Source organism: Bolinopsis microptera, chromosome 5 (assembly GCF_026151205.1).
Source record: "Bolinopsis microptera isolate Bmic1 chromosome 5, MBARI_Bmic_1.0, whole genome shotgun sequence".
Lineage (NCBI taxonomy): Eukaryota > Metazoa > Ctenophora > Tentaculata > Lobata > Bolinopsidae > Bolinopsis > Bolinopsis microptera.
The window spans coordinates 18,099,700-18,122,396 of record NC_087076.1 but is presented as its reverse complement, the minus strand read 5'-3'; the positions used below and the strand labels follow the sequence as shown (position 1 = coordinate 18,122,396).

Genomic DNA, 22,697 nt, shown 5'->3' with positions numbered 1-22,697 from the left:
ATTTTTGATTTTTAACGGATGATATCCGTAAATAAAGCAATTGTTTCAAAATATTTTGTATTTATTTTAGCAATACTAACGGGTGATACTTGTAAACTATAATTTAACCATATGTTGAACATATTCAATTTTGTAAAAAGTAGTAAATTTGAAAAAATAAAATAGGGGGGACCCCAACCCATGTAGTATAGCCATGTATATATAAAGTCATTGTGATATTATGTGTAATATATTGTTTGAATACTTGTTACTTGTATGTTAGAACTGTTTGTTAGACAGAGGGGCGTAAAAGAACTTTGTAGACACAGAGAGTTTCGATTTGAACTTGGAGCCACAATTGGTCAAAAGTGCATTTAAAATGTTTCTGCTAATATTTTAGTTGGGGAATATATTGCATTTTCAAATGTTTCATTTTATATAGGGTCATTGTGATATTATGTGTATACTGTTTAAATACATTTGTTTTTTCAAAATTATTTACAACAGAAACAAATTTAGGAAACCTCATAGCCCGTTCTCTGAGGGATGAGATTAAAGGATAAATCGTCCAGTCCAAAATGCTGGGCTGTTTGTCTTCCTCTGATTTTAATATAACTTTTGTTTTATTTTTTCACTACTATGTAACAATATTGTCAAAACCTCTGCCTTATAAATCCTGATCGTTGTATACACTCCTGCGCGCAGTGTTGTGACCTCCCTTCGTCGTAATTAGCTCGTATTCAGATTGAACAATTTTGAAGTCAAATAAATGTTGTTTCTTTTAGACTTAAATAAACAATATGGATGTAGTCCGAAAGTAATTTGTCTACTAAATAACATTTTGAAACTATGAACAAAATTGGCGAAAATTTGCCGTAGATGTGACCAAAAAACTACGCGCAGAACTAAATATTTCTTCATAGACGCGTGAAAATTTTTGAGTTTAACATTGAATATTTTAGCTTGGTTATTGTAATACTTAATTTTCAAGTCTCTATCCGATAACTAAATATTTTATCTTTACGACAGTATAAAATTTGTTTGTATATTTGCTAAATTAAAAAAACAGTAGGAATAGAAACGTCGAAGGTCTTGCGCTTATTTCAGTCCCAAAATATACTCTAATCATAAACTTCATAAAACCCACTGAAAATGATGTCTACAGGCATATTAAGCCCTTACACCTTCCCAAATCATTTAGCAAGGATTCAGAGCCAGTTTTTAAAATTAGCTTTCGAATATCATTGTTAAGACATAAAACTATAAATAAATGAGTGCCTTTTTCTCTTTCGTCTCGATAGTTTCTCTTTCATTTTAACATTATACATTAGTAAAAGCAATCAGCGATCTTTATTAATCATTGAAAGAGTAGAGTAATTGGTCCTCGTCAATGTTTAGTGTCTGATTACAGTTTCGGTCCGACCTCCACAACTGAAAAGATATTGGGGGTATTATCAGTTATGTAAATGGAAAAATTATATTTGCATCATAAAACTATGAAAACATTGAAACTAATGTTTTTGAAGGCTCGCCTATTCGTTTAAGCAATCAAATAGACAGTGCATGCACAGTAAAGAACAGTTGAAGGCACCGGGAATGTTTCAAATATAACCTCTGTCTACTATCAAGTATCAGACCACACACTCCACTATCCACTATCTTACTATATATAAAGCGAGACGATATATATATGTGTATATATCCGTGCCATTTTACTGACACCACGGCATCAACTTTAACGCGACTTTCCGCAAAAACCGTAAAACATATACAACTGAAACTTTTTTGACTGGGTCAAATGCTTTAATGGCCTTCAAATCAGCATGAAAAAATAAAAAATTGGCCAAGGAATAATAATTTTAGTGCCCAAAATTTGGACTCTCAAGTGGTGTCAAAAACGCGAATTAAATAGGTAATAATTATTTTAGTCTCTCGAGTCTTGACACCACTTTAGGGTTAGACGGGTTCCTGCTAGTGTACTATAATGTACAATGGCAATTAAAATGTGTTCCCGCCATTTTAAAATCCGCGCATCTTGCGCCGTGACCATGACGGTCACAGCGCATGCTGGTGAACGGAGGTAGGCTGGTGAACGAGTTATTGGGACAAAATTGGAACATTTTGGAACATTGGTTACATCGGTTGTAGACATGCAGTGATTCCCAAACTTGGTTTGAGTGGTCCTAGGACCAATCTAAACGCTTTCCGGCCAGTTTTAAACCGTTCTGAGCACTTTTAGTTTTAGGAGAATATTAATTTTTGTTCATTTTCGTGCATTCCATGAACCTGGGTAATTTTCATGCTCATTGGAATTTAGAAGGTAAAATAACTCACATAACAGTGCTCCCGACAAGTTTCACGGATATAGTGATTGAGTTTCTAGTCACCTAGCCTCTTGGCCTGAAAGATTTCTTGTTCGGCAGGGTGACTGCTTGAACGTCAACTTCAACCTTTCCCACTGTGCACTGCATCGAATCGAGGTAGAGTTGTTAACTGAAATATTACATTCAGTCTAGCGACCTTTAAATCTGGGTCAAACTTAGTATTTCTGAAAGTTTCGCAAAATGTTATTGATTACAGAGGGTGTGTCACGCCACTCTCTCCTTAAGATCTTGCAGATGTTAGCACCATACCGTACCTGTTCATTATAATAGCCCTAGACTATTGCATGAGACAAGCCTTAAGCAAGCACCCTGAAATAGGATTTACCATTTAGCCTTATAGGAGTAGGAGAGTCAAGGTGGAGAAGATATCAGTCACTGGTTTTGTGGATGACATTGCTCTGATAGCAGATACTGAAAAGGAGACAGAGACGCTGATGCAAGAGATAGAAAGGGTTGCTGCCACAGTGGGACTTAGAATGAATGAAGGGAAAAACTAAATTCATTACTCAGAACATCGAGAACCCTGATACCATCAAGTCTCTGGGTAACCATGCTGAAAGAAAGCCTGTCTCTGAAGAAGGAGAGACGATAAAAACGTGATACGATACGGTATGTTGAAATAAAGCCTGTCTCTGAAGAAGGAGAGACGATAAAAACGTGATACGATACGGTATGTTGAAATAAAGCCAGTCTCTGAAGAAGGAGAGATGATAAATACGTGATACGAAACGGTATGCGAAAGCTATGTAGTTGATCAGACTTAAAGTTACGTGTTCTTAAGAGGGTGAGAGGTTCTTTAGTAAGGCCGACTGATTAAATGAGGCTCTGAAATGAACAGGAATCTAGCAATAATAGCATGGAGAGTGGGGAAATCAAAACGCGGAATAATAATCTAACTCTAAGTTAACGATAAACTGGTACAGAAATCAAAAGTCTAGGAGTAGGAAATAACTGTGAACCAAACAAACAGAATGGCACCCGTGCATGATATGTTAAAATATGTACCGTTCTAGGATGCCTCCGCAAACTTTTGCTCCTCTGTAAATACACGTGTTAGTGCTGTAGCGAAAGCTATGTAGTCGATCAGACTTAAAGTTACGTGTTCTTAAGAGGGTGAGAGGTTCTTTAGTAAGGCCAACTGATTAAATGAGGCTCTAAAATGAACGGGAATCTAGCATGGAGAGTGGGGAAAATCAAAACGCGGAATAAATAATCTAACTCTAAGTTAACGATAAACTGGTACAGAAATCAAAAGTCCGAACACGGAGTCTAGGAGTAGGAAATAACTGTGAACCAAACAAACAGAATGGCACCCGTGCATGATATGTTAAAATATGTACCGTTCTAGGATGCCTCCGCAAACTTTTGCTCCTCTGTAAATACACGTGTTAGTGCTGTAGCGAAAGCTATGTAGTCGATCAGACTTAAAGTTACGTGTTCTTAAGAGGGTGAGAGGTTCTTTAGTAAGGCCGACTGATTAAATGAGGCTCTAAAATGAACGGGAATCTAGCATGGAGAGTGGGGAAAATCAAAACGCGGAATAAATAATCTAACTCTAAGTTAACGATAAACTGGTACAGAAATCAAAAGTCCGAACACGGAGTCTAGGAGTAGGAAATAGCTGTGAACCAAACAAACAGAATGGCACCTGTGCATGATATGTTAAAATATGTACCGTTCTAGGATGCCTCCGCAAACTTTTGCTCCTCTGTAAATGCACGTGTTAGTACTGTAGCGAAAGCTATGTAGTCGATCAGACTTCAAGTTACGTGTTCTTATTAGGGTGAGAGGTTCTTTAGTAAGGCCGACTGATTAAATGAGGCTCTAAAATGAACGGGAATCTAGCATGAAGACTGGGGAAAATCAAAAAGCGGAATAAATAATCTAACTCTAAGTTCTCCACTACCTGAATATTGATCGGGAACAGGTTAGCCGCGTATGTGGAAAGAGTGAGTTAGATTATAGGTAACAACGGGTAGTCTCAAGCTACCCGTCTTTGCACCGTAACTTAGCCATCTGATCTAGAAGAGGAAGGAAGGTTATCATCTACACATACTGTATTAGGAAGTTAATCGTGTCCTAGCTACAGATCATACCTTATTAAGAAGTTTATCGTATCCTGAAAAAAATACCTTATTAGGAAGTTTATCGTGTCCTAGAAACAGGCCATATAACAGAATTATCACTTTCTCCTCCTCCCAATCCACAGTATTCCGGAGTTTCTGCAACGTCACTAAAACTGCAAAATATTGTAAGTTCATATGTAGATTCTATAAAAGGTTTGAATTAAAGCAGAGAGGTTAATAAGCACTTATCATATTTAGATTATAGTTCAGTCAGTTTTTTTTAGACGCCTCCATGAACCACCACGGGGCGACCTGCCCAGTAGTAAGAGCTGCCCAGTAGTAAGAGCTGCAGGAAATCACAAAAGCAATGAGGAATGTTGAAATTAAATGACTTTTGTCATTTATGGGTGCTTGTATAATAATTTTACCGCAAGATTTTGATAATCTTTGTAATAAGCTAGTGCAATGATTGGACAAGTCACAATCAACAATGATAAAAGTGTTTTATATAAAATAACCTAAAGCGAGAATGTCGTTAGTTAACTATAAAATACAGTACCAAGCGATGTATTAAAGTAACACAATTATACTCGTTCTAATTGATATTAGCTTACTTTGATTCAACGAAAACCTACCTTTTATCTGCTTTCGTGAAATTCAAAAGTGATGTTAAAGTAACACGAGCCCTTTAAAGCTTGCAGGGGTTCCTCCTATTATCGTTGATCAATTATGTACCAAGTACACTATGTAATACAGCAAAGTCGTCAGTCGATAACTGCTGTTAAAGCCATGAAAGTTCAAAGCGAGTGCAGAAACAAGAAATGGCGCGAAATCATAATGTTCAAGCCACACGTACAACGTATGATCTGCATTATGCTCCTTCATCAACTAATTCTAGTTTTAAACGATTTTGACACGCTAAAATGCGCGCGTGGATTTGCGCGGCGCGTAGAAAAATTTTAAAGCTGTCGGATATAGGTTAATAAATTTTTCTACTGTCAACACAGCCCAAGTTATTCATGTTTTAATATCAAAAAATGTCCGATTTTTTTGTATTATTTTTAACTAATTTCCTTTTCAAATCGCTGCCACATCAAAATTATTTTACGAAAGTACATTAAATTTTCACAGAAAGCAAGCTCAATCGTTTTAGAACTAAATTAAAAAAGAATTTAATATAAAAATGTTAAAATTTTAAAATTATCGATGGAATAAATTGCCAACGTCCAAATGTGTGTAAAATACGACGAAGGGAGGTCACAACACTGCGCGCAGGAGTGGTATATTTCATTCCACTAGTCATGCACTTAATTATTCTGTAGAACATATTGAATCGTTAATCAGCAAAAAGCAGCACGTACTAGGTGTCTTCGTAGATCTTTCTAAAGCCTTTGATACCCTAGACCACTCTAAGCTAATAACAAAATTAAATAACTATGGTATCCGAGGAAATGCTCTAAATCTCATCTCTAGTTATTTATCTAATAAAAACAATTTGTGGACGTTCTTGATGTAAAATCTGATGAATTACCTGTAGAATTTGGAGTCCCCCAAGGGAGTGTGCTCGGACCTCTACTGTTCATACTGTACATAAATGATATTTGTAATATAACAAGTCTAGGTAAATTTGTTCTATTTGCTGACGACACTAATATATTTGTTGCAGCCGACTCAAAGGATAAGGTATATGACATGGCTAACAAAATACTGCAGGCTGTTAATAAGTACATGATAGTAAACCTACTACACATTAATGTAAAAAAGTGCTGTTACATGTACTTCTCTCCAAATAAACGTAACAATAATGAATTAGACGCCGATATAGATAGCTATTACCTATCCATGAATAACAAGGTAATCAAGCGTGTTAGTCAAACTAAATTCCTTGGAGTAATTATTAATGACAAATTAAGTTGGAAACCACACATACAATCTCTTAACAAAAAACTACGCAGTGCTTATGGACGTATCTACCGTATTAAGAAATGCTTACCAGAATCACTATATAAACAAATTTACCATTCTCTCTTTGAATCACATCTCGGTTTTGCTATTTCTGTCTGGGGAGGTATTCCTAATATCCAGTTAAAACCACTATTTATTACCCAGAAGAAATGTATAAGAATTCTATTCGGAGACCATAAAAGGTATGTAGACAAATTCAAAACATGTGCTAGAGTTAGACCGTTTGGCTCCCAACGTTTGGGTTGCGATTTTTATGTTAAGGAGTCTACCAAACCTCTATTTGCAAAACATAAATTACTAGCTGTAGAGAACCTATATAGACTACGTTGCCTAATGGAATTTTTAAAGATAATTAAGACAAGAGTACCAATTTCAATGTTCTCTTTGTTCACCATATCTCATAGGAAAGACAATATGTTAATTGTTAATCACACCTTCTCCAACTAAACAATTCATCTATAAATCAGCGTGGCTGTGGAATGAGTTTTGTAAAATTGGCTCATTTAATTTTAATTCCTCTTGTTCTTCTGTTAAGAATAAATTACAAAAGTCATTGATGAATGCCCAAAACAGGTATGGTGCTGAATGGAATGACAAAAATTTCACTGAATTCTAAGTTAAACACAATATAATCCAGGTATCGGCAGGCGCTGCCGCCAAACGTCATTATCATGGATATACTTCTTTATTTTCAGCAGCTAGTATGTTAGCGCGCATAACAAGGCACGCTAGCATTTTACCGCCATTCTAGGTTTCACTGATTTCTGGGCCACAATACACAATATGTCCAATTTGATTCTAATTGTTGCTCCTAATCTGATAATTCTAATGACAGTGACTGCTCCCTATTAACCAACCGACCAACATTTTCGGTCGAACCCTAAAATTACTAACACCAAATTTAAACACCACATATGCGTGTATAGTCTCCAAATCTTCTCTTATCTCTGCTCTCGGACTTTGTTCTTTTGAATAGAACTGTTTGTATACTTTAACAAATAGTGATTTTAAATTTAAGATAAACTGCTATATTATTATATTTTTGTACCAATGTTCACCTAACTTAACGTCTCTCACTGACACCATCACCCGGCAACCAATTTTAAAGTAAAATCTATTAACGATCTGACTACAGACTGGCGGTCAACGTTCCCCGTATAGTAGCTCAACGGAGGGGGTAATCAGGGCACGTGTTAATGAAAAATGTACGTGTCCTTCCACAATCCCTTCTGTTGGGTCACACGTTATTGGGAACTGAGATCGCTATCGTGTAACTAGAAGCAGTATATGCAAAGTAACTTTGGTGATAGGTGATAGGCAATATGAAATTACACATCTTACTTTAACTTTATCCCGTCACCCATGGACTTATTAATTAACGGCTGGTGGTGGTGTCATCGTTTGTCGTACTCAAAACGTTTCGCGGTTGCGAATGCCGGCCCATCGAGGAAAATCTTTTTACTTTGTATTTTAACCATTATAAAGTATGATTAGTCGGATATAGTACTGAGTTCAAACAGTCCCCGAAACGAAAAAGCAAACATTTGATTTTTGTTTCGGCGACTGAATCGTTGATGGGCCGGCAAATATTTGTTGTCGAGTAGTGTTGAATACTCATATTAACATGATTATTGATTTAATTTAGGAATTGTATATAACTATCTTTGACCAAGTTTAATTGTTAATGAGAATGCACCCCAGCACTGGGCGCGCGCGGCGGCTTTGATGTTAGCGGCTACAAGCTTGAAGCTAGGCAGCTGCAGAAAAAACGCTGCGCGCGTTCACAGTTCAGCGTACGGCTTTTCGTTTTTGATTTTACAAATGACAAAGCAACTTTTAATGATTATTAATGGAATTATCGGATATTTATAATTCAATATGTATTGATTCTTCTGTGGAAAATAAAAATTGTATTTTACTTAAATTGTATTTTACTTAATAAGACTTGAGATACACCTTATTCTTACACCTTATTCTTGCAGTTTATATCAAAAATATGGTGCATCTATAGATTTGAAGACTTATCCACCCATTTTAGACCAATTTTGGGCCCTAAAAACCAAAACCCTGATTTACTACAGGTTTTTGCTTTCCCCAAAGTCTGCGGTAAATCAGGGTTTTACTGAATGTTGTTTGTGTCATTACCGTTTGTGTGATTACAATTACAGTTTGCGGCTTCGCTGGGATCTAACACATCCTGAAACAGACCAACACTATGTCCCAAAGCACTGGTGTTGGGATGTCTGCCCCTGGGGCCTGCCCGGGTCAATAAAGCAGTCAAGCATTATGTATGTTATGTTGAGCGTTCTCAACCAGCAGATGTGGGAACTCCCACAAAAGACCAAAACAGATCTAAAGAAACAGTTAGCAAAATCGGAAAAATAGACTTGTATTTGTTTATGTAATTTATAAAGCGTATGTTATTGCCCACGTTAAGGGGCCTGTTGATAATTAATTAAATTATTAGCTATCTAAGATTTAATAATAATGTGATTACAAATCAAATAAATCAAGCACTCTTGCTACTCACAAATGGACATACACTGGAGAGAAACCTTATTCGTGCAGTTTGTGTGATTTCAAATCGAATACATCGAGCAATCTTGGTAGACACAAACAGACACACACTGGAGATACACCTTATTCTTGCAGTTTGTGTGATTATAACTCGAAACAATTGAGCAATCTTGCTAGACACAAACAGATACACACCGGTGAGATACCTTGTTCTTGCAGTTTGTGTGATATTCTAAAATTATACCAATTCAATCAGAGGCCATGAGATATAATAAAATATGATAGTTTAGACACATTCAGATCGCAATTTATGTCATTAGCATTAATTGAAAAATCTACATCAAGATTTGATTATACATGATTTATAAATTACAGATCGTATAAATAAAACAAATAGCATATTAAATTGCAATAACCTTTCATTAATTAGCGAGTGGGGCACTTTTAAAGAATGAAGAGTCACATAGTTATAAACTGATATGGTGCACAATTATAGTTTTTGTGTAACATTCTGAGCTCAACAAGTGAAGGGAATATTTTTTATTTAAAACATCTTCATCAACATTTATATTAATGCAGTCATTCAGATAGGTTGGACACTTCAACAAAGACAAATATTTTACCCACAATAAGGGCCATAATTGTTTCAAATATGTAACTGTATAGATTTATTATTATTATTTATTATTATTGATGCATTTATTATTATTGATACATCAGGTTAATTGTAACATTTAGTACTGGTACTAAATGTGGTCACATCTATGTAAATAACCCATTAAATAATCTTATTGGTTGCAATGTCGAAACTTCCTCGACCAAGTGTCTCACGGAAATCTGTTGCATCAAGACAGTCAACATCACGTCCTTCAACTAGTAGACCCTCAGTATCCAGACAGTCAATTTCAAGACCTTCTGTTTCTCGGCAGTCAGGTTAGGGTACACAATAAGCCAACAAATAAAAATACTAGTTTGTTTTGTTGGAATTTCATCGGTGGACAAACTAAACTTTTAACACTACAGTCAGTTAACCTTCAATTGGCTCTTTTTTTTTCCTGTTTTTTACATTTAAAGACATCAGAAAAGTAAGTTTAAGCAATCTAATTTGGTCGGATATCACATGTTCTTAAATTTATTTCTCAGCGATCTGATTACAATATACATGCCAAATAAATGATGCTAAATGCAGATTTTATTCAAAAAAACTAGAGTATTGCTGATAACTGCTGGATGCAAGCAAATTGATTGTGTTATATCTTCAGTTTATGCTGGTAGACAATCAACGATCGGGTCCAATTTTGTTAAAGTTGATGCAAAAAGCAATGTGAAGAAGAATGTCAAAGACATTCTTGAATTTCTGATCGACAAAGAATACCCCAGTGTTTTGACAAGGAAAAACCTTATGAACCCTACTGAGGCAACTTTTAAAGAAGTATTGCGGTTTATTATTCTGGATTGGTATCCTGGCTTTGAAATCACTAGACTGTCAAGTGATGTCATGGGATTAATGAATGATTTGTCGTATCCTTATCAGTTAAAGGAAAGTTATTTCAAACCTGTTGGCAGTCCTATTAGCTGGCCGTATCTTCTTGAAGCTCTCGCATTTCTCGTAAATATCATCCAAATGACAGATTACGAGGCGGCACATATTTCCCAAGTATATACCATCAATTGTAAAGAAGAGGAAGAGGCAGAAGAAGAATTAAGGCATCAGATTATTTCAGCTAAACACTACCGAGACTTCCAAACTGGTGACACAGCAAATGATGATTCCAAGGAAAAGTATTTAAAAGAACTCGATATTGAGGGTACAGTGAAAAGACTTACTGAAGAAAATGATCGACTCAATAAAGAGCATGAGGCCCTTGAAGTTGAAAATAATGCTTTTCCTGAAATCAAAGCAGGCTTTGAAGCCAAGATTGATAAAATCAATGCGGAAATTATTGTACAAGATGAAGATGAGGAAGCTTTTTCTCAATTAATCAAAGACAGACAAAAAGAAGCTGAAAGTTGTCAAGCTCAATTTGAGGAACAGGGAATCCAACTGGACGAATTGAGAGAAGATATGAAGAACAAGCAATGCGAAATCGAAAGATTAGAAAATCTGATTGCAGATCAGCCACCACAACACGAAGTTCAACGATTGAAGCGGCATTATCATGACCTTCTTGATAAAGTTAGTACAAGATAAAAAATCGTTTGACTTTTAGGGTAAATTTTATCAAAAATATGAACAAAAGGTAGCGCCAAATTTCCATATCAAATTTTCTTTATATAATGCCAAACTCTTTAATTGAAATTATAGAAATAAGTCTACGATTACAGTGAATTAATTCTTTCGAACTGCTCAATAATAATTCAGTCATTTCTTCAGAGAAATAATTTAGTCGAGGAAAATGTTAATTTAGTGGAGGAAAATGCATCAAGAGAAATCGCTCTCAGCAAGCAGCAAAGAGAATTAAAGGTAATCTCATGCTCTATCCCGCTCTATCCTTATAATCTTATTTTTTTAATCGAATGGAAGTTTGTACCAGGCTTTTTGTTTGGCGGATCATTCCATACGAGGCCATTATCAGTGATTATAGGTTTTTATACATGGATTTCAGGAGCGAATGAGGAAGATGATCAGTGAGATACAGACAATTATACCAGATGTGAGATACGACACTGATAGAGTTATTGATAACAAGAGTATAATGCAGCTTACAGCCATAAATGAAAGACTAAAGAAGAAAGTATCGGCTGACAAAGAGGTTTTTTATTCTGGTTATCAATATTTTGTGTATAGAAAAATTATAAATTAAATTAAAAATCTTTGATTTAGTATGATATCATTAGCTATTGTCACTCGTCATATCTTGAACAACATGATCATTGTCCATTTGTTCCAAGATTTAATTCATCACAGGATTCTATTAAACTGGAAAAGAAGCTCTTTGATCAAAAGATAGAAGTTCAGCGCTTGGAGGATGATTTGAAACTGGAGTCCGACACCTTGATACAGGCAAAGCATCAACTTAAACAAAAGTAAGATAATACAATTGATAGATAAGCTTTGATTTAGTTAAACCGGAATGTTAAAACAACTAAAGTCACTTTTTAAACGTTTTCATACTGACACAAGCTAAAAGTCTGGCTATTGCCGGCAGTGATCATGATATGATGGTATTTCATGCAGCCACATTTAATCACTTATAAAAGTTATTTATCATCAGTCAGGGATTTCATGTATTCTATTATCGGATAATAAACTTTTCGAGGAGCATCTAAACCCCAAATGAAATCTACATGGTTATAATAATCAATAATTATGGTCTTAGTCACAGCATTTCCTATTTTTCCAAGTAACCATATCTCATCCTGCGGGTCTGCCAGCCAGTCTTCTCCTCCCATAACCAGTGCAGTCGGCACATCCAGCCCTGTAATATCGTATACTGGCGGAGTGTCCTGACCATAGTGCTTCCTGTTCTCCTCTTCATCCTTGTAGTCAAACATCTTGAGATCCTGATCGTTTATAAGCTGGGCCCAGTGCACTGCATTCTTGACACTTGTACCAGCTGGATTGTGGCACTCGTATACCTCAATCCTGGAGCTGTTGAAGTTGGATTTGTCAGCTCCAGTAATGAGGAACATTACGTTGGTACAGAGGAAAGTCTCCACGTGGGGACACACGTGGGTTACCATGAGTTTGGGCAGCCACCAGCTGGGGAATAGTTCGTTTATACCGAGTTTGTGTCCGGTCCATTCCAAGGTACCCTGCAGTTGTGCTACATACCAAATTAAGCCCTTGATGTACTTGACTCTGGCAACTGGTGCTAGTGCTGTGAATAGTTTGATCTTCTTTGCCAGCTCCTTGTTCCTAAGAAAATATAGTTATCATATACATGTGTTCCTCGAAAGTTAATGATAAATTTGATATAATTTGTACATGTAAAGTAGAAACAAAATTAAACAGTTATACCAGGAAAATTATACGACATTACCTGGAAAACTCGATAAAACCCATCTCACTTCCTTGTGAATGTCCTATGTAGAAAATACTGTTTTTTCCTGTAGTCTTAGTGACATAGTCCACCATAGCTGGTAGGTCTACAGCTGCCATCTCGTCAAATGAGAAATTCCAGAACTCAGCAGATTTCGGGGAAAGTATTGTATGGTTTCTTGAGTAGGTATTGCCCCGGACATTTCCCATCCAAACATCGTATCCAGAATCAGCGAGAATGAATGCTAAACTTCCTGAGGTTTTAGAAATTAGTTTTATAACCAGTTAAACTTGGCTGTTTTCTGGTTAGCTTCCCAGCTAGAATAAGTGATTCGTGTATTGATTATTGATTACAGACGGAATCAAAATAATCATATCACGTTCATTTTGGTTGAGGTGCGGAACATTTCAAAGGCACGTGAGACATTAGTTCGGTTTATAATAAACGCCGTAAGATCTAGAAACTGTTTATAATAGTGATTAATGATTATTAGAGAACTGCTTACAGTTTACAGGATGATATCCTGAATACGTTCAACTAACCTTGTTTCTCGTTGAGCATCCAAGTCATGCTGCTATCTAACAGTCCGTGTTGTAGAAATACAACTTCAGCTGTGGGACTTGGTGAAGGAATGTTGTGTACTTCAAGAATGTATCCATCTCGGGTTGTAACCCAGTGTCTAGAGAGATGGTACCCATTCTTCGCTGCCATTTGAACTGGACCAATCCAACATTCCGGCACAAAGTCAGCTGAGATCAAGCTTACTAGAGCAGCAAATGTGACAAGCAAATACATTTTACAGTATGGGAAATGTTGGTTGTATATAATTTCTCAGCTCAGAATATTGTGCACCTGATTCTCTTATCGTGTCGTATTCTGTTATCTGGTAATTATGGTCTAGTGAAAGCGTATCACGTGACCAGTATGTTGTACTGTAAATCACAATTTGTTTATTATAATATGCCTTGTACGTGAAAAACTGAAAAATCACATACATTATTCTATATTTATATATCATGTACTTTTTACGTTACCTAAACAAAAGCCAATAACCAATCTACATCGCTAGTGTTAATAACCAATAATGTGCCTTTCAGGCAAGAACTGAGTCAAATGGAGAGACAGAAATGTATAGCAAAGTCAGATAGCTTGAAAAAGCAGCTTGAAGATGCCCGGCACTCTACCGAGGAACTCAGGAAACAGCTCAGTGAGCAGGAAACAGTGGATAGTATCGAGGAGAAAATAAGAGAGGTCAGTTGTAACGAGATGCTTTTCTCTTGTTTTCAGTTTGAATAAATCCCGCATCGCAAATTGCATAGTTGAGATTTTTTGATTGCGTGTACTAAAATAATTTTCAGTTAAACTAATTATCCTAATTTGTTTATCAGGAGAACAGACTGATAGGTAGGTACCACGAGGAGGTAGAAATCTACAAAGCGATCAGAAAACACAGGGAGCACGAGCTCGAGTTTCTGATCCAGGATATGGAGCACCAGTTTGGTCATCTCAAAATGATAGCCAAACTCAAACAAAACAATGAGTTGTGAGGGAGTATAGGTTAAGCACAGTGTAGTTACTGTCATTACTGATTACCCGTTACTAACCATGGAATGACATGAGTATGGTCAATGGTGTTTGATGAACGTATTTTCAAGGCTTGGCGAAGACTAACCTAATCAAGAGACATGGGATAATTTCTTTCAAAAGATATGTTATTCTGGCAATTGGGAAATTTGCATTTGTGAATTATATGTAATGGCGAAGACAGTGTATCGGTTTGTATACACAGTAGTGGTCATGTATCTAATTGTGAGAAAAATGTTCAATCCACCTCAGATTGCATCGTTATTTCCCGCCTACGAAGTAATGCCAATGGTTACCAAACGATATTGCATTATTTAAAATCTTGCTACATATATTTCAATATTTCAACTTATTATTAACTTAACTTTATCAAACGTAGATGAAGTATTGTTAAACCTTGTGTGTTATATTACGTTTTGAACACACATTTTATATCACAGTTTTAGTCGTTAAAGAATGTATTTGTAATTATTCCACGGTTTGAACCATATTATACTTTTTAATATTAGAGTGTTGTTCAGCAATACATTTTTACCTATTAACATTTATTGTAAATTTGTTGCTTGACAAAATGTTAAATAAAACTGTTAAATGATACAAAATTCACTCGTCTAATTGATTTTTATTATTCGTAATGTAAATCAGTGAAACACACAGCATCGATTAAAACACAAAAACAACTAAAACTCGAAACAATTGTACATAATTGTAACTTCAAACTAAATGTAAACCTCCATCTATCGGGATGGAGACCCCAGTTATATAACCAGCTGCTGGAGAACACAGAAAAGCTACAACTCCGCCCATATCGTCAGTAGTTCCCCACTTGTTCATCGGACATCTCTTCTTTAGCAACCCCTCCACCACCTCCCCATTAATACCACCCATAGGAGCACTAAGCAGTTCCCAGGCCTCTGTTCTTGTGAAACCAGGGATTATAACATTAACTGTTATATGTTTGGGAGCTAGAAGCACTGCGTAGTGTCGGACCAGATACTCCAAACCTGCCTTGGCTTGCCCGGGGAGCATGTAGTTTAGTTTAGTGGTCTGGTTACTGTTACAGCCGGGTGAACTGGTAGCAACAATGTGGCCTCCTTCTCTCATGTGTGCTGCCGCTCCTTCCACTAGTCGTACAAAACACTTTGGATAAACGTTCTGATAATAGTCGTACTGATCAAAGTTATCGAAACTACCGTCTCCTAACATATGCTTGCTGCTTGCTGTCGCTGCAGTGGCTTTGTCACTATCTGGAGGTGTTGTTATACCCACGTACAAGCCAGCATTGTGAACTAAAGCACCCAACTCCTGTCCTTGAAACTCCGTTTCCAAACACCCGAATATTCTGTCTGTGGTGGTCTGCTCTGCCACGTCACCTCCCACTGTTACCACCTTTACTCCATGGCAGGACTCTAGAGCCGACTTTGTTGTGTCTGCTGCACTGGTGTTACTGTTGTAACCCAGGATAAGATCGTATCCTGCACGTGCAAGGTGTTCTGCTATACCGCGCCCTATCCCTCTCGTACCACCCGTCACTATTGCTACTTTCTTTGACATTTCCTGAATTATCATACAAGTTAGAATATACACCCATATGTGGCCTGTACAACTTATTTAGAGTGGGGTGACAGCGGAATGTTTTATTTTTAGTCTTTAAGTAATTTCTATCGTTCATAGAATATGGAAGTGGAACAAGTAAGAATCCAGAGGAAGAGGAAGTTTGATGAAGACGATGGTAAGATTTTCACATTCCGGTGTTTTTATTCGCTGAATGAGAACATTGTATTCAGAAATTACTTTCACATGACGTTGTTAAGATGGCATTTTTGGGAACTTTGTTCATAAACAGGAAGATAAGTAATAGAAATGATAGTGGTTTTTCATTAAAAGTTATACTTCGTTAATAAGCCTCCAACCACTGAACGTTTGCAAATTAATAATATCACAATCGCAGATTTGAATACGAGATTAGAAGAACTAATCAAAAGAATCGGAGAGAAAAGTCAGGAGTCATTAGAAACTAATCTTGAGCGCTTAGTTGACATCCTCGATCAGGAGATAACAACGAAAAAGGAATTCATCCTAAATTCCTTGGTCAAAAAGTTAGTAACGCTTGCCTATGTCCGTTTAAAACGTTGAAAAAGTTTCAATACAAATTCATACCGACGATTAACCAGATGTGCAATAAATTATAGTTCTCACTGTCGGTTGGTGACTAAAATTTAAAACAATTCAACTCTTTAGTGCAATTGGCCAGCCGGAGAAGATGACGATCTACTCGACTCTGGTCGGCCTTCTGAACGTCAAAATGTTCTCAACAGGGGGCGAGGTAATAAAGCAAATATACATTATATACAACTTAAAATGATAGCATTCCATCAGGACAGCTGTATAATATGACTAGCTAGTAACCTGATACTTGGTGAACCTGATAAGGGCTGTTTCAGTTCCTGGTGTTGATAATGGAGAGACTTGGAACACTGATTGATGACGCGGAATGGAGGAGCGTACAATTATTGATCAGATTTCTGGCAGATCTTATAAATTGTAATGTTGTTTTGGGCGCCTCCCTGCTCGGTTTGTTTGACACTTTCATCGCAACTGCTGCTCAACCTGGAGTCAAACCAGTTAGGAACATTTTAAACTAATATGAATCTTACTTACACTTTTATACCTACTTTGTATTTTACATAAACTTTCTCCGTCATAATCATGATAATGAGGAACTGTTATTAGTGCTACTGTCCATAACATACTGGATTGTCTACGATACAATCGAGTAGTGTAAACTCCGATTATTAATATCTATAATCTCGCAGAGTATGAGAGATTTTCTGCTCTATTCGGTAATGCAGTGTTTGCCCTGGATAGGGCTTCATTTTAGCGACAGTAAAGATCAAGTGGAATTCGACCGTCTTCTGGATATCCTAGAAACGTGAGTTTTGAAAATAAACTTTGATAGTGAGTACAGACCACAGTTGAGAAGTGTCTACATACGATTTGTCTACCGATATCTCTAAATATTGGTGAATTTAGCAAATCAAAAATATGTCATCCAACGTTTTGAATTTTAGGGAAATAGAAAAGAGAGAAAAGCACTACATGCCATCAATACGGGTGTGGTCGAGTGATAATCCTTTACCTCAAATAGAATATATGGACTCTCTGTGGCTCCAGATTAAAAATATGCGGAACAACAACTGGGAGGTTTGGAAATTATCTATTTTTGTCCAGATCAAAATTAAGAACTGTGTAACGCTTACAGCGAGCTATAAAAGTATGATTGGAAAATTATGACGTCTAATATCTATCATGATTTATGAGTTGAAACCAAAGTAAAAATAATATAATACGCTTGCTATGTGCTTTCTAAAGTTCATAATATCATGTATGTGAAGGATGTGAAAAGTAATGCTTATAATAATTATTATTTGCCTCTAGTTGAATAATACAAGAGACAGTATTTCAAAATAAGAGAGGGAGTGCGAGTGGGCTGTACATCATATTGTTTTAAAGCGCATATTTAAAAGCAGTTTAAATGAAATCTAGATTGTAACCAAATAGGTCTATTGAAAGAAATAAAAATGTAGAATGAAACCATTTACGAAACCGTACACAACATAGATGTAGATACAAGAATCAAGATGTCGCTCTTTGATCACTGATTGTGTTTTTATCAAAAGTTCAACATTTCAGGATAACTGGATAATCAGACCGTACGTGGCTTTTGAAAGCAAGCTGGAGAGCTCCCTTCAGCACCCTTTACCTCAGTTCGAGCTTCCTGCAGATCTTGAACACACTCAGTTCCCTCTACCTACTGTTGTTTTCAGAATATTCGACACTCCGGTACGTTGTCAACGGAGTGTTTTTTTGTCGGGTTTTTTCTTTATTGTTCTTGTTAAGGAATGCTTTTACCCCTGTCGCGGTTCTAAAGCTGATATTAGGGTCTTTTAAAATATCTGATGTTATGGTCCCCTATAGCGTCCCTTTTCAAATATAATATGAATATTTATCCTGTTATAGCTATAGGTGAGTATTGGGATGAATAAATCAAACACAAATTCACTAAAAAGTTAGAATATATTTTATAGGCTTTGCTCCCTGGATTTGAGCACGCTATCACTGGATTTTATTTTGGGAATTATAGGGTCCTGGATGCCGTCCACTTATATAACAAATGCAATTTATCTTGTGTAGGAGTGAAATGGTTGACTGTTGACTTTTCAGGATGTTCCTAATCGACCCGAAGTTCCCAAGTTGCCCCGATTCAACAGTATAGACAGATTCCTAGTCGAGGATGCTATAATGAACGTTATAAACAGCAAGAATATGACAAAGAAAGAATGTGCGGAATCTCTGCTCAGAATCTCTGGACGGAGTTCTATGCCGCTTAATTATATGCTGGTTGAGGTACATTGGTTACCAATACATTAATCAATGATGTTACAATTTTGAGTTCGTAGCTACTCCTGGTCGGGTTACTTTCATTCTCATGCGAGTTAATTATAATGTGCCAACTTTTCATAGTAGCTCGCTCCCCGTTAATCAAGTTCTGTGAATTTATAATACCAGCAATACCTGAACTTTTAGCGAATCCTGTCCAATCTGCCTTGAGGCAGACCTCTTCCCAATACTCGCTCACTTGGCCAGCTACGAGACTGATACATGAACTGTGGTTACGATTTGGTCTTGGTGCTACTTCCTCAGCAACTCAATGGTATGTGATTTGTGATTTGTTGATTTTGTTTATTTGTGATTGTATTTTGTTGTATTGTTGTATTTTGTGTAATGTGTATTTTGCTGTATTGTTGTTTTGTGTGTGTATTTCATCGTCATTATTGGGTATGTTAAACCCCCCCCCCTTTATAAGTTCCCTTCGAACTCCGTATGCCCATTTAATTATACTGAAGGAATTACCACGATACTTGATGACGAGTGAAAAGGTAAACTAACCAAACAGACCCACCACCCGAAACCAAGTTCCTTAAGAATGTTCTCAATCTCTGTTGCATTTTACGAGAAACTAAGACGTTATTCCGAGGTTTGTACACTTCTCCAGTAACCAAACAATACATAATAAACTGTTGCCAGGTTCTATTCGGTGGACTGTTGGAGTTACCAGTGCCCAGATACTCTGAACTCTTTTACGGCAGTATCCTGGTCCAACTCTGCCAGTTGATGGCAGACCATCTTCCCCAAGTACTCGCTCAAGCTGTGGCCTATGTCTACGAGAGACTGGATACCATGAATACTGTTCTGGTTGACAGATTTGGGTCTTGGTTCGCCTACTTCCTCAGCAACTTCAAGTGGGTATTTTGTTATATTTTGTTGTATTTTGTTGTATTTTGTTGTATTTTGTTGTATTTTGTTGTATTTTGTTGTATTTTGTTGTATTTTGTTGTATTTTGTTGTATTTTGTTGTATTTTGTTGTATTTTGTTGTATTTTGTTGTATTTTGTTGTATTTTGTTGTATTTTGTTGTATTTTGTTGTATTTTGTTGTCTATCGTCATTAATTTAGTGGATTAAGTTGTTATAACTTTATAATTTAAATGTTTGCTTCCGAGAATTCTGTTATGCCTATTATACTGAGAGGAATATACCACAGATACCATTGGACGTGGAGTGAGTGGGAAGAATGTGTCAAACTCAACCAAACAGACCCCAACCACCCCAAACCCAAGTTCCTTAAAGAAGTGTTCCTCAAACTCCTCTGGTTGACATTTTACGAGAAACTTAAGGACGTTATTCCGGAGGAGTTTGTAACACTTCTGCCAGTAAAACCAGGATATAACCACAAGTTCGCGGAGATAACCCCTGAGAATAGGTTGCAGGCTCAGTGCGCTAAAGCTCTGATAGAAAGTATCAAGAATAAGGAGGGGCTGGATATGATGTTGGGAAGTTTAGATCCTCTTCCTGACGGCGCTATTGATGGTACTATACGTACAGTTAAACTTTCTTCATTTTTCAGAAATGCATATTTTATTGAGGTTAATTTTTGACGACTTGCAATAATTGAACCCCACTATAAGAAGTTCACATATCAAAATTGGTCTTATCGTAAAGTGTATTTCAGGTCGAGAACTGGACCCAGTGTACCCGGAAGCTAAACTAGAAGTTGTTGTTCAGACCATTCTCCGAGTGGGATGCAAGAGTATTAGTCATATCAGTGTTGCTTTAAACAGGTGAGATGAATCTTAATCTAACCAATAGCATCCCATCGTTTATCTTTTAAATGATCTTGCTTTATTCTCCCATTTTCGACCTGCTTGAATTAATTTACAAAATCATTCATATTACATGGACTAAGGTTATTCAATTGCGAAGTGATTACATAACACAACATTTAATTTTCAGATTCAGAGATTTAATAATGGCAGTGATGCCCAACCAAGATGCCAAAGTGTGCTGCCTAAAGATAACGTTCAGTTTCTTCAAAACAAACCATCAGCTTATGTGTATCATGATAGAAAAGTACCTAAATTTCCAGTTAATCGAGCCTAGTTGCATCGTCAGTTGGATATTCAGTCCTTACATGCTCCCCCACTTTGACAGGTATGTTTCATGATATCTCTTACTAATTGTTGTCTAATTATCGGTAAAAGGAACTCATTAGGTGGTTAATGGCTGTCACCCGTTTGAAAAAAATATGGTTTATCTGCTGATATTCACTGATATACACAAAATACAAATCCGTTTAATGAGTTTTACGACTGTGTTGATAACAAAATTGCTGACTTGTTTTCATATTTTGAGCAATAACAGGGAGTTAGATGTTGAACTAACTGTAATCTACCGCCTAGATTGTATTTGTGGCAGATGTTGGATACAACTATCAAGTTTTGTATCAAGAGGTGCGACAGAATCAAAGTTGAGTTGGAGAAAAGCAAGGTGAAACTAAACGACAAAAAGGTACAGCAGCCTAGAACTATGATACACAACTACTAGTTATTTTCCCTAACGAATCCAGTCATGGTGCATAATATGTAAAATAATAAATAAATAAATATGTAAACAAAAATCACAAAACTAATTGAAATACAACACTTTATAATTTTTTTGCTGCGATGCTTATTTTACTATTTTAAAAGTCGGATCTCTCCCAGGAACAAGAAGCCGGGGCTCCTGATCCAGACATAGCTGAGAAGAGAAAACAGCTAGTACAAGCAGCAGAGGAGGAGGTGGACCATTATGTTAAATTATTGGAGGACGCAGAAAGGAGTCAGAAAGAAGTGTTCCTCATTGTCGTGCAGGTACAGTGAAACTTCCATTTACCTTGCCCCGATATTGTACGGTAAACCCCGATTTACCGCAGCCATTTCCTTTTCACAAAATATGGGGCTTAAAAATAACGTACATAATTTTAACAAACAAAACTCCCATTTATTTTTTTCTCAATCTATGTTTCTTTAATGTACCATCTTCATGTTGTTCATATAACTTTTTTTGTATTATCTTTTAATTAAAAAAATTATGATATAACCTAATCTCAGAGATTTATAATGATATTGACGGACCACATCGTGCGGAGTGAACAAGAGTCCAGATACACACAGACACTCTGGTTTAGATGCACTCGAGACAGACTTAGACAGACTCTTGTAAAGTACCGCAGAGAAGTTAAAAGGTTAGTGGTGCTTCTTTATAAAGATATTTTGATATTTTGTTGCCTTACTTATTATGAAATTTCATAAATATTGCCAACAAGTTATTAGGTTCAACCCAGGGTCTGTCTTGCTGACTATATTTCTGTTTTATCTTATCTGAAAAAATCCGCATCATATCAAATAACTCTGTTACATTTTCAGGTACATGGTGACACTCCAAACCCTACTATTTACTCCTGAAATCGAACCCAAAATCCTGGAGTGTTTCACCCAGTTCAAAGGCTACATTGCTTGAGCAAGTTACAGCCAGAATCTGACCAAAGAAGATTTAGCTCAGTTCACATTTTATGAAGCACTGCCAGGCCGAGTGACATCGAGTTCAGGAATATTGACATATTCTTTTAACTGATGAAGATTGCGATGCTATTTTTGGGTATATATTATCATTGATCTAAATTGGTGCCTTATGATAAATTTTAGAGATTTTCAAGCAAATTTCAACTTCTAACCCCCCTTGGCCTGCGGAACAATTGAGAGATCCCATTTTATCCCACTGTTTATTACGTTTTATGTATTTCCAGTATTCACTCTATTTATTTTTAATATGAAACATGTT

General features: G+C 36.5%; 3 protein-coding genes and 1 long non-coding RNA gene across 4 annotated transcripts in view; 1 reads left to right on the top strand and 3 right to left on the bottom strand.

The window, feature by feature from the left end:
• LOC134814978 (exosome complex component RRP45-like) overlaps nucleotides 1-22,697 on the bottom strand; it is a 112,171-nt gene that overhangs the window by 42,680 nt on the left and 46,794 nt on the right. The gene's annotated exons all lie outside the window — the stretch shown is intronic.
• LOC134815198 (uncharacterized) lies at nucleotides 785-5,395 on the bottom strand. The gene is made up of 4 exons (XR_010160223.1): nucleotides 5,065-5,395; nucleotides 4,496-4,602; nucleotides 2,314-2,472; nucleotides 785-1,410 (listed from the first exon to the last, which is right to left on the bottom strand). It is a non-coding gene; the product is annotated as an uncharacterized LOC134815198 (long non-coding RNA).
• On the top strand, nucleotides 9,621-22,688 carry LOC134815508 (nuclear cap-binding protein subunit 1-like). The gene is made up of 23 exons (XM_063824047.1): nucleotides 9,621-9,844; nucleotides 10,174-11,087; nucleotides 11,286-11,375; nucleotides 11,518-11,664; nucleotides 11,820-11,938; nucleotides 13,992-14,145; nucleotides 14,283-14,438; nucleotides 16,153-16,210; nucleotides 16,430-16,577; nucleotides 16,720-16,804; nucleotides 16,923-17,102; nucleotides 17,295-17,410; nucleotides 17,550-17,682; nucleotides 18,172-18,321; nucleotides 18,703-18,885; nucleotides 19,567-19,781; nucleotides 20,083-20,408; nucleotides 20,551-20,659; nucleotides 20,832-21,029; nucleotides 21,278-21,386; nucleotides 21,581-21,727; nucleotides 21,968-22,101; nucleotides 22,283-22,688. Exons 1-23 carry the CDS (start codon nucleotides 9,712-9,714, stop codon nucleotides 22,374-22,376), a joined length of 4,098 nt encoding a protein of 1,365 aa, XP_063680117.1. The 5' UTR covers nucleotides 9,621-9,711; the 3' UTR covers nucleotides 22,377-22,688.
• LOC134814977 (gastric triacylglycerol lipase-like) lies at nucleotides 12,029-13,700 on the bottom strand. Its single transcript, XM_063823370.1, has 3 exons — nucleotides 13,437-13,700; nucleotides 12,895-13,147; nucleotides 12,029-12,770 (listed from the first exon to the last, which is right to left on the bottom strand). The coding sequence occupies exons 1-3, from the start codon at nucleotides 13,687-13,689 to the stop codon at nucleotides 12,113-12,115; spliced, it is 1,164 nt and encodes a 387-aa protein (XP_063679440.1). The 5' UTR covers nucleotides 13,690-13,700; the 3' UTR covers nucleotides 12,029-12,112.